We start from the raw sequence: 12,078 nt of genomic DNA, 5'->3' as shown, positions 1-12,078 counted from the left end.
GTTGCGGAAATCGCGGAACGGCACGAACTGCACGATGTCGCGGGCGGCCGGCTCGCCCGAGGGCGCCTTGAGGACGCCGCTGTCGCCATCCAGGAACTCCATGGCAGAGAAGTCGGCGTTGCCCACGCCCACGATGATGAGCGACATGGGCAGCCGGGAGGCCTGCACCACGGCGAGGCGCGTCTCATCCATGTCGCTGATCACGCCGTCCGTCACGATGAGCAGCACGAAGTACTGCTGCCGCGCACGCGCACACACACACACGTGCACACGCACCAAGATCCCCCATGTAGCTTTTAATTAGTGCTCTTAGCGAGCAGCTATTTAGGCTGGTGCAGTCTGAGTTAACGAGATGGTATCTCAATGCAATAACCATGACAACACTACCCCTTAACAAAACACTCACACACTATATATACGTACACGAACATGGATGCAAAGGTCTCTCATTTAGCCTTACAGGCTGGAGGTACAAGTGGTGATGGCAGGCGCTTACCAAGGCCGAAACAGCGCCACGCCTGGCTTCCATTGTATCCCCAGTGCTGATGTTTACACACAGTGTGCCAGGCACCCATTTAAGGCAGAGACAAATTAGGGGAGGACTAGGACTGGTTCAAACATTACTTGCCATCGAGATTATCCACGACCGTGAATTGAACCCTGGTTACATGAACGTGTGTACGTAAGCACGTGAGCGTGCGTGGATGCAGATGAACAAGAATAATCACGCGCGCATCTGTGGCTCACCAGCAGAGGAGGACCACGTGGGTGACTTTACCATAAATCGTTTTGAAAATGTAAGCACGCCACACTGCACGGACACTTTATGATTCGGACCACCGCCCACGAGCCTGGCAGCCGCCAGGTTGCCTCACCGTGGCGGCGGGCTGCTGGAGGGCGTCCGCGGCGAATCGCGCGACGTGGTTGATGATCGGGGAGAAGTTGGTGGGGCCGTAGAGGCGCACCTGGGGCAGGCACACCTTGTACATGTCCACAATGCCCTGCACGCCTGCCGCACCAGCGATCGGGGTGCAACAGTTTGGGGGAGGGGACACGAGCGTGATGAGACACATGGTCCATCTGCAATTCAGTCCCACTGCTCACGAGATGCACCTGACGGTTAGTAAGCGCAGAGCGCTAGCGGTGTATCATTGGGAAGTCGGGAAGACTGGAGTTGAGAAACCTGTTTCAGGGGACAATGTTTGGCTGAATTGATGACTTTTAGTGCCCACTCAATGCACATTACCGTTGCAGTATGGGTTTGCTGGATTGAAGTTCAGTGGAAATTCATGTGAAACCTGGGAGAGGAAACAAGATCAAGATTTAAGCGTGCACACGGCCAATAGGGGACAGCAGCAATTTTGAACCATCTAACAGTCATTATAATACAAAACTGATACAATTCGATAAAAGAAACCGTTAATGAAGCGTAGGAAAAACACGTAACAGCACACGAGTGGATTTAGACAAGAGCGAACGATCAAAGAAAATTCACGCGTAGCTTCCAAACTCTTTACCTGCCAGCTTGGAGGGATCTGTGCCCCAAACCCAAAGGCAGGGAAGAGCTTATCCCTGTAAAAGAAACACAACCACCAGGCTCAGCCCAACATGCGCAAAGACACAACGAAACACGCAGCTGAGGCCCTCCCTAGCTCAGTAAATGAAGATAAAGTCGTGCAAATGCAGTCCCCTCAGTGCGAAGGGTACAGGAAATTGTAGTCTATCATCTGTCCGGCTGATGTAGATGCAGAGCAGCAATTACAATTTCACATTCAGGTGGTCAAGCCAGAGAACCACGACGCTCTTCAGAGCAGGACATACTCTCCCGGCCTCGGCTTTTGTGCTCGCCGCTGGGGGGTCAGGCTTTCTCAAGTGTTGCCCCAAGGATCTGGAATGCCTTGCCGGCGGTGATCCGGGACGCTACGAGCCTCGGTGTGTTTAGGAGGGAGTACAAGACTCACAATTTTTTCATGGCTTTTACTTAAACATGATTTTATTGTCCTTGCATTTCATTTGAGTGTACAATTTTTGATACCCCTTTGAGTGGAGGTGATATATTTAAAATAAATACGTATTTTTTTTTGTGTATCGCTGTGATGTCTCCTTCATATTTGTGGATTGGGAATTACGTCGTTATATGCTGTATGGTTTGTTTTGGATGACCACAGTCGCACACTGGAGAGTTTTTAATTTTCCATTTGTGAAAGGGGAATCTGCATCTGCCGCAGTTTGTGCGGTGGATGCGGATTTAGGGTGGACCATGAGCTTCGTGGAAGATCAAATCCAGGGATCTTCTGTGTTGGGTCTTTCACAAGGTGTTTGTTTGAGAGTTCTTTTGAACTCCATTCAGCTCTCCAAACTACAACGGGGTTGAATTCGCATGGATCCAAAAAGGGCTATAGTGGGTAGTACAATCATGCCTTCTCATTCATCCCCCTTTGTAGATTTAATTGTTTGATTGCAGTATTTATTTACTCACTATGGGGGTGCACAGTGCAAATAAATCAAAGACACCAATCCCTGGCTGCCCTTGCACCATTGGGACTCCTTGTTGCTGGGTCCCTACAGGCCCCCCCCCCCCCGGTGCCCGTGGGTATGGCCCCCCATTGGCCCTGGATCACACCGCAGCATTGCCCCTTTTAACACATAGTAGCAGGCTTCACGACCAATATTATCCAGGGTTTTTCGGGATTTGTCACGTAAACAAAACATGCCGATTAGTTACGAATTTAGCACCCCGGTGGGTGGGGGAGTAAACCCACACCGCTTACAATTCGAGCACGACGTTTCGGCAGTAATTACAACCAGCCTCATCAGGCGACAGCCAGAATTGCCATTGCTCCTCCTTACTCTCCCACGTGTCCCTCCCCGCTCTCCCATGTTGGTCGCTTCCCTTTCCACCATCCTTTACGTCACCTTCTTTCTCGGCTTTGTCCCTCACTGCCGTACGGCGTCTTTGGGGTGTCGCTGTTGCATTTAGATGCGACGTACATTGTGTCGCCGTTATCGTTGTGCTTGTTTATTAACCCAGGCTTTTCTTAAACAAGGGAATTATGGTGTCATGGGCTTTCATCTAGTTATAAAGGGCAAAGTGACAATGGTGATTAACATTTGCAATGCGTGAATGCCAATGCTCATGGACAAAAACAAGCCATTTCCCGCATGCAAAACGATCTGGGTATTTTTTATTTTTTATCTCATCCAGTTAATACCGCAGCCTATGAATTTTAATGAGTTCCACTGCACCTCTGAATTCATTATAACGCAATTTAAAGCTACGGTTGATACACAACAACATATTTGAAGAGGAACATGTACAGGGAATTTTAGTCTAGCTGCCAAGTTAATTCTGGGTCACATCTATGCGGGGCATCGGTGGAATAGTTCATCCTTGTGCTGTTGGACATTTAATATCTGTGACCCAGCTGACAGCACATCCTCTTCACTGGAGGTGGTGGGATTTTATTCCATTAAATGACCTCAATGCATTATTGAGTGGGAGCAGGGGCCACGGTATGAGCAGAACGAGGATATTAATGCAGTGAAAGTCACCTAAGGTAAGACAAGATCTTAAAGCTGACCTTGAAATAGAAAAATAAAGAACTGAATAGATAATTCTGGCACGAGCAGAACATATTAATGTCCAAAATAGTTATGGTGGTGGTTGCAGGAATTCCGTTAGTGTGGTGCAGATGCCAATGGGTACACTGACAGTCATGAAGATAGCCAAGAACACCTATTATGATGTCTATTCCAATGCAAATGCTGAAACAATGGAAATGTAATGTTGATCTTGCTACTGGTGATGCTGGAGAATAACGTTTATGTCCCAATATGCAATCGAGCATGGAAGAGCAGTCATCTCTATTGTTGGCTTGAATCAGAGGTGGAAATTCCACTTTCCGAAAGCCATTGCTGACTTCCCACAATGTGATATGCATTTTGCTTTAATCATCCTGAATAAACTCAATCTTGTCCGATCCATGACACACAGAGCAACACTCACCGTTCCCCACAGCTAAGTTCAATAACTCACTACTGCACTGCCATCTTCTGGCCACCACACAGCTCAAGCCTGTAACACCTCACACATTCCTGTGCAATCTTCCATATAGGTACTAACCAGCCATCAATCTACCTGCTTAGCTTCACAGCTCGCGCGAGATGGGGCGCATTCAGTTGAAGGGCCGATTCGTTCACGGGCAACGCCACCACCAACGACGACGTTACTTTAGACGGCGACTGCTGGTATCGAACGCGCCACCGAGCGCCGCGGGCCCCCGCCCAGCACCCCCCCCCACCCCCGTGAAAATGTTTGCGCCGCGCCCGCGAGTGGCCAGGTGCAGCGGCGGCGGCGGCCTCACGAGTCGTAGTCCTGGATGACGTTGCCGATCGACCACAGCGCCGTCAGGTACTCGTTCACGCCGCTGGGACTCAGGAAGTGAAGCGAGTCTGGTGACCTCGGGTCCCCGTTGGACCCCGTGAAGTCGATCCCCACCTGGTGCAGCAGCACAAGGGGGGACTTTTAAACCGACGCATTTGGTGGAATTTATGCGCTGAAGCTTCATCAGCCATACCTGCTGAACAAGGAGATGAGCTGTTGACAAGTTTGTTGTTTTATTATTTTAGATGTAATTGAAGTTCATCAAAACTTCATGTCATAGGAGTGAAAATGTTTTGCACACACCAATGCTCTTGAGACAAAAAAATATTTTAAAATACTTTTTTTTTTAAAACACGTTTTAATGAAATGTACCGTACTCGTAATGGCAGAACTCCACGACTCCAGGAAGTGGCCCCGCAGCTTGCCATAGCGTAAGGGACCGTGGTGATTTACATGCAACGTGAGTTGAGCGTGGACAATTAGACCCGTAAAAAATATTGTTTAAAAATATATTTTTAATTTTGAATGATAGAATATAGTATTGTCATCAGTATGACATAAGTATACCAAGTTTGCAGTCGATAGCACATTGGGAAGAGGGTAAAAATTGAGTTACAAAATTTGAGGATACGACAACAGATGGAGTGAGTTGAATAAAAGCGTGTAAAAATGCACAACGCTCACGCAAACACAACGCATCTCACCGTGAAATTGATCTGACAGCCACCCATGATGTAATCCAGGAATGAATATTCAACTTCCGTCTGTGAAATTCGTAGAGTACCACGTTAACAAATTTCTCTCAGTATGACGACCATGGCACATGGCCAAAGGCGAAGCTATGGTTAGGGATATGGCAATAGGTAGTTTGGACTGGGTTAGCATTCAGGTTGTTATGTAAAGGATACAGTCTATGATTAGGTTATGGTGAGTAATATGGTTGCTTTGGATAGATTATGCTTAATTTGCACATGTTTAGGGTAATGGCTACACTGGTTTGAAATTCATGGAGAAAATTGAGTGTGTAGTGTGAGGTTATAGCTAGGGAAGCGGTTGGTGCTATGGTCTATTTCGACAGTGTTCGATGATAGCCAAGTTTTTGTCTTAAGTCTAAGGACAGGTTCAGATAGAATTTGGTTGGGGTCAGGTTAGTACCAGGTTAGGGGCAATGAAAAGGGCCAAAGGTTAATGTTTGAGTAGAATTCGTTTTCACTGGGTTAGAATAAAATCAGATGTCACTGGGTTCGGGTCACGTATCTGGCCAAAGTTATGAATAAACAAAGATATGAATTTGTACAGGGCTAGCACTGGGCGCAGTTGGGAAAGGGGACATGCACGTACCCGGCATGACTTGACGATGACCAAGCCCGAGCCCTTGTAGTTCTTCTTTTTCTTCTTCTTCTCGGGGTGAATGACGGCAAACTCCACCTGCGTGGTGCAGCCAGGAGGGGGGGGGGGGCGAGGAGGGGGGGAGGTCGCGATTAGATCCGTCGCTTTGCGCAACATCTCAGCCAATGACGTCCAACGTCGCGTCGTTAACCCTCTCCGTTCGGGAGCGAGGTGACCGTCTCCCCTCCGAGGATCGACGCGCGTGACGCGGCATGGCCGAAACCCACCTGCCCCTTCTCCGCCTGCTGAAGATTCTTCACGTTGGTCTTGAACTCGCCAATGAGGTCGTGGGAGCCATCGCTGTCGTAGTCGTAACAGACGACCTGCATTGAACGGACAGCATAATGTATCACCGTACGTAGCCAACCGTGCTAATCGGAGGTGCTAATTTATAGGTGCTGAATAATGATCGATTTACGTCGACTTTATGTTTGCAATATTTTCAATTCCTCATGTGATAGCGTTTTTGTTTTTTTTTTGTTTTGGTAAATTTCATTGTTGTACTTGGTTTTGCTCGTGTCATTTTGGTGACCCAGGTCACAACTTGCATATGAGACTCATCCTGTTCTCTCAAAGTTCTCATCTGGATAAACAAAACAAAATTGACAATATGTCGCTAACACCAGAGATCCATTTACACACAATAAAAATTCAAACAAAAGTACATTTGGTAATTGCACCATTCTTAGAGTTCAAGGCTATCACAGAGACATTCTGTTTCACGGAAAATTACAGTGTGCATTGTTTTCACAGAAGGGTGCGATGTTGCTGTGTGGGTTTTACCCAATTGAGTAATTTGTGGGCAATTTTTCAAGTGGGGAAATTTGGACCGTGATGCCAGCACATGTGGCCTATCGAATAGCGTCAGGGTGGCTATAATAAACCCACAGTGTTAACCAGGACGGCTGCTGGGCTCAAACCACGAAGCTAACCTCTGCAACCCGTGGCAGGCGCGTTACCGCTGAGCCATGTCACAGTGGCACAAAACGAACAGCAGAGACCTAACAACATTAGGATTGCTTTTCAGTTAAATTGTTTTGTTATTAATTTACCTGGGACAGCCTCGCTTGAGTTTCAGGATTGTAGGGTCATGCGTTGGAATGAGTTCTTCTCAAGGAGTGCTGGCGTATGGGAGGAAATTATGGAAACCTGGGGAAAACCCACATACTGGCTACATGGTAGCCCGGCAGACTTGAGGAGTTCCAAAATCTGCACGATTTGCTAACCCGTGCCTCAAAATTGCCAGATTAAAAATGTGAGATACCACTTTGAAGAGGCAGATTAGTTTCACCAACGCTTAAGCAATGCAGTTAAAAATGTTTGTATCAGTTAATTCTCATTTAAATGCATCAGTTGGAAAGAATATCTGCCCCCGGTGAGGTAAAGTGTGGGTGTCTGCATCATCAGCAAAATCCTTCCATTTGCAGCATAATGCAACGCAGAATTTGCCTTTTATTGTGTTGGCAATTTCACCACTTCATGATAAGAAGCCTCTTACCAATAACCCTCCCTCTGTCCCCCCATCCTTTGTCAGCGTTTGTAATGTTAAATGACATATTTAGCATTTGAATGAAGACAGCTGAATGTGGGACGGGAGGAGAAAAGTAGTGCACCAGGGAATGAGTATAAAACGCTTTGACAATAAAGCACTCGTACAGTCCAATATCCGGTCGAGTGGTGCTGTTGTTCGGGTGCCTGATTCGCAATTGCTAGGTTTAAAGTTTAAATCCTGGTCTGGAATTTCCGAAACCTGTCGTCCTTATAGTACTGATACAATGGAGTAACACATTGCGGGAAGTCAACATAACGAAAAAATAAGTGAATCTATTTACCGAGGAAGCCTTTATGAGTTTTGGCGAGATGTTAACTACCTCGCCTGGTATACAGGAGGGTTGTGGGTTCGATTCCGACTCTAGACGCCTGTATATTTGGAATTTGCATGTTCTCCCCGTGGTCGTGTAGATTTTTCTCAGGGTCCTCCAGTTTTTCCCTAGACATTTAGAAACATGCGTTTAGAGTATTTGGCTGCAACACATCTCCACGTGATAAGCCACTTCGTTGAGCTATCATTTGTGGCCAGGTCGCTTCTGAAAAAGAGCTATATAGCTCAGTGGGCCTTTCCTGGTAAAATAAAAAATGGTTTAGTTCAGTTTAGAGGGCAGCGTAGAAAAAAGTAATTGCTGTACCATTCTTCGTCCATACTCCCTGTCTTCCCTAACCCCCGTGGTGATGTGTAGCCAAATAAAGCCCACAACCCATAGAGCGTCGGGATACACTCATCCAGCAGCAGAGGTCGCAACCGGGTACCCGATACCCGTACCCTACCCGATACCCGGCTACCCGTACCTGGGTACCTGGGTACGGGTAGCCGTTTGCGACCCTGGTGCGGCCGGGTACGGGTACGGGTAGGCCGCGAGTCACTGGTGAGTAACCGTTTGTCACTCATTTCGGGTAGGGTACGGGTAGGGAACGGGTACCCATTTGCGACCCTGTCTCGGCCGGGTACGGGTACGGGTAAGGAATCAAAACCCGTTTGCGACATCTGTCCAGCAGTGCATCAACAAAAGGCCTGTATAGGCGTGATGTGGTCCCAGCAATGCTCTGCATGCATTATATGACAGCAGGGTCACTTACCCTGACGTCTCTCTCCAGGTCCCCGTTACAGAGCGCCTGCAGAGGGATGCTGAATGGTCTCCATGTGGGATTCAAGTTGTTCTTGATAACCTGTGGATGACAGCTGACATTCAAGAGGTACCACAGCCAATGGGAAACACTAACATTATGATGCACTGTCGTTACACGAAGACAAATATGAATGATGGCATTACCTTGATGGACAAATTGGCTTTGTTCAATGCAAGGATATTTAAATGAAATTCACTGTCATCTTTGCTAAAGACCTGGATAATCATGCAGCGTTATGAAGAGACATTTACATGTTATTTTGCCTCCAGTTTTTAACTTGACCGTAAGCTTAATTTAACACTTTTGATTAAGAGACCCTCTGGAAAGTAAGACGCACCCAAAACTTGAGCCCGGTGTCAACAAAGTTATACAAGTCTGGTCACGCACACAAACCTATCGGATTGTAAGATGCGCCGGATTGCAACCCCTACTTTTACTTAAAAAAAAACTGCGCATCTTGTAATCCAGAGGATAGGGACAGGAAGGTGATTTAAAAATGTGATTTGAGCCGAGAGGACACAAAAATCCTACTTTTGTGAGGAACGTCACAGAGTGTTTACATTCTTAATTTCAATGGCCAGATTGCAATGAGAACGCTGCAAAGAGGCTCACCGATGAATGTGTCGGTTGCTAAAGTGCCCAGCCGCTTAGTCCAGTGTTCTTCACTAATTTTTCAGAGGGGGGGCAACTTTCGCCGATAAGACATCACGAGTGTGAGGACCACCGCTTGTAAGGGGTGTTTCCAGACGTTGTGGACTGTCGGTGGGCCGCACGTCAGGGGCCGCACTAAAGGCCACCAGGGGCAGCCAGTTGCCTGCGGGCCTTGCGATGAAGAACACTGCCTTAGTCTGACGATTCAAACTCAGGGACGGAGGTTTTCCCGACGCGCGAGATCGCCCTTACCTCTGTCCGGTGCACCATCTGCCAGGTGCCATCATCACCCATCTTGAAAAACTCCAGGTATGGGTCAGACTTCCCGAACAAATCCTGTATAAACAATGCACGTTCATCTGACACTGATACAACTGTAGAGGAGTAAAATGGGGACGTGACGTCATGTGTGCCGTCCAGTGCGATGACGTCACGGAACGGGACGTGACGTCATGCGCGCTGGGCGGCTCGATGACGTCACGTCTCGTAGAGTATTTAAGGGAGACCCCGTGACGAAAGCGGGGTCACTGTGGGAACGTGTAGAGTAAGCAGGGTGAAGAGGGAACCAGGGGTAGAGAGAGGGATCGAATAGTGAGTCTGGGGAGAAGCCGGTGGTAGCCGTAGAGGTGCTTCTCTCTCCGGTCGGTGGAGTCGGCAGAGTCCACGATCCGACGAGAGAGAGAGAGACCGGAGCTAGCCGGCAGGGACCCGGACTCAGAGTAGGAGCCCTAGCCCCTGGGAGTTGTGTACCCTCGTGTGTTGTAATATCTTTAATAAACTTACGGCGAAAGCCCTTAAACCTTCAAGCCGTCTCCGAGTAGTGCTCGACTAGTTCTCAACACAACGATGAAGTAAATATGTGTATGCGTGTATGCAGTGCACCCCTGTAATATACAACGATAAATGTAGTAAATCATGACAGTGCACGACTATAAATTCAGCACAACACTGCAGTATTAGTCATGATGACACCAGCACACATTAACCATCATGCAACTATTAAGTAGCTCGGTGCCCTCAGGGGATTAATACGACATCAGAGACACTGACAACCTAAAAGTCATCATCATTATATAAACTTAGGTTGTGACTTCAATTCTCCATCACTCAGCGCGCTAAGGATTACACATTTTGGCTTGAGGTTGCTGAAGAAACTTGGAGACATCAGAGCCAGCCAAGATTTTGTCACATTTGAACAAATATTTTATGGAAAGCGATAATCTGCACAACCCATTGATTGGGTGAATTAGATTGAAGTGACGCACCTTCTTATCCAGGTTACGAGCATCCACCTGAAGAGCGAGGACTCTGTTATCCTTAATCTCATCTGCCACAATCTAAAAAAAACAATATAAATAAAGAAATTATTACACGTGCCAAACTCGCCATTATTGTAAAGGGGAAATCTAGTAATAATGGTGCAAATGTAGTATGTATGTTGAACTTCTTTGCCCCGTATGTATCCAACCTTGGTAATAGGAGGTATGTAAGGATGTGAAGATTAATTAATTAATTCATCCATTGAAATAAATTATTATGCTCGCGATAAATGCATAGAATCGTGCAAGTAACATCTATGATTTACAAATTATTGCAATCACATGCAAATACTACATGTACACTCGTGAATTATAATCAGACAAATTAAGACAGAACAAATGAAAAAATACGTGAAAACTATTAAAATATTTGTGAATTTAATCACGACGGTGAATTGTGACAATGAAACCGCAAGGGTGAATGCTTTCTTATAATTAACAGGCCAAGTTATTCAGATTCTTTAAACATTCATACAAAATCCAATGAACAGATATTGCAATCCAAGATGGTTAAACTTGACGATGAATGATGTTAATTAGATGTAACATTACTATTCTACAAATTACTGCAAGTGTCGGTAACGATAACAAGGAAGAAAGCAGCTCTATACTCATTGTTCAAACTCATTATTACAGAAACTCACTGGAGGATGTCATACGAGCAATTGGGGTATCATGTTCATCTACAATAGTTTAAAAAGACAACAAATGTGTGTTGATGCTGGAATATTAGGTTAAACAATGGTAATGAAGGACCTGTCAGACCCTCCAATGATAGCTCACAAGGAAATTGGTTTTAAGCTGGCCCACAAATCGATGTACGGGATCTTCACGCGATCTTGCTTGGTGGTGCGTGGACAACCACTTACTGTGATCTGGCCCTTTCCTGCCGGCTTGCCGTTTTTCAGCAGAAGGGGTCGAGTCATCTTCTTACTCGACACAACCTGCTCAGAGTGTAAAGACAAAGATCCCCCGTATAGCCTTAATATAGTGTTGAGGTAAGTGCTGTTAGCGGGAACCTATGAAGGGTGTGGCACACGAGGGGGTGGGTGTCCAGCACAACGCCCGGCTGCCTTTGTATCCCTAGTGATGATCTTCTTGGCTCTTTCGGTAAAGTCACGTAGAAGGGAAGCAATACAATAATAAAAATAAAACATAATAAAATAATTTTTATTATTTTATTACTTCCCTTCTACGTGACTTTACCGAAAGAACCAAGAAGATGAATCCCTGCAGTCACGAAAGCTTTCAATGGAAACCCTAGTGATAATGTTTATACATCGCACCAGGTACCTTTTTAAGGCTGAGTCAACCTAGGGAAGGCCAGGATCGGTTCAGACAATAGTTACTGGTTTTGGCTGTGAGAGGGACTTGAAACTCGGCTCTTCAGGTTTGCAGCGATGTTTGTTAACGACTCCACACTAGGGCTGAACGATGAATCGATTTCAAATCGAAATCCCAATTTGAAACAATGCGATTAGCAAATCGCAAAGGCTGCGATCTTTTGCGATTTGAAAAGTCCTGTTACTTTCTTATTGGAATTGTTTTATTTTGTATATTTATTACTTAATTTATTTCACTTAACAATTGTTCTATGTTTGATAGAGCAGTTCATATTTTGATGGTATCATGTGGTAATGCCCCATCACT

General features: G+C 46.2%; 1 protein-coding gene across 2 annotated transcripts in view; it reads right to left on the bottom strand.

The window, feature by feature from the left end:
• The window catches only part of LOC144727635 (copine-3-like), a 28,215-nt gene that overhangs the window by 5,127 nt on the left and 11,010 nt on the right, over positions 1–12,078 (bottom strand). The window contains exons 4-15 of one of the 2 annotated variants that reach the window (XM_078606597.1): positions 11,298–11,372; positions 10,375–10,446; positions 9,362–9,445; positions 8,408–8,497; positions 6,001–6,096; positions 5,726–5,812; positions 5,089–5,148; positions 4,365–4,498; positions 1,518–1,572; positions 1,247–1,298; positions 876–1,009; positions 1–237 (exon numbers count right to left, since the gene is read on the bottom strand). In XM_078606597.1, coding sequence (XP_078462723.1) covers positions 1–237; positions 876–1,009; positions 1,247–1,298; positions 1,518–1,572; positions 4,365–4,498; positions 5,089–5,148; positions 5,726–5,812; positions 6,001–6,096; positions 8,408–8,497; positions 9,362–9,445; positions 10,375–10,446; positions 11,298–11,372 — 1,176 coding nt within the window. The remainder of the gene's footprint in view (positions 238–875; positions 1,010–1,246; positions 1,299–1,517; positions 1,573–4,364; positions 4,499–5,088; positions 5,149–5,725; positions 5,813–6,000; positions 6,097–8,407; positions 8,498–9,361; positions 9,446–10,374; positions 10,447–11,297; positions 11,373–12,078) is intronic. The other variant, XM_078606598.1, reaches the window with a different exon arrangement.

Source organism: Lampetra planeri, chromosome 26 (assembly GCF_965212315.1).
Source record: "Lampetra planeri chromosome 26, kcLamPlan1.2.h2, whole genome shotgun sequence".
NCBI classification, from domain to species: Eukaryota; Metazoa; Chordata; class Hyperoartia; order Petromyzontiformes; family Petromyzontidae; genus Lampetra; species Lampetra planeri.
This window is presented reverse-complemented; position numbering and strand designations above follow the sequence as displayed.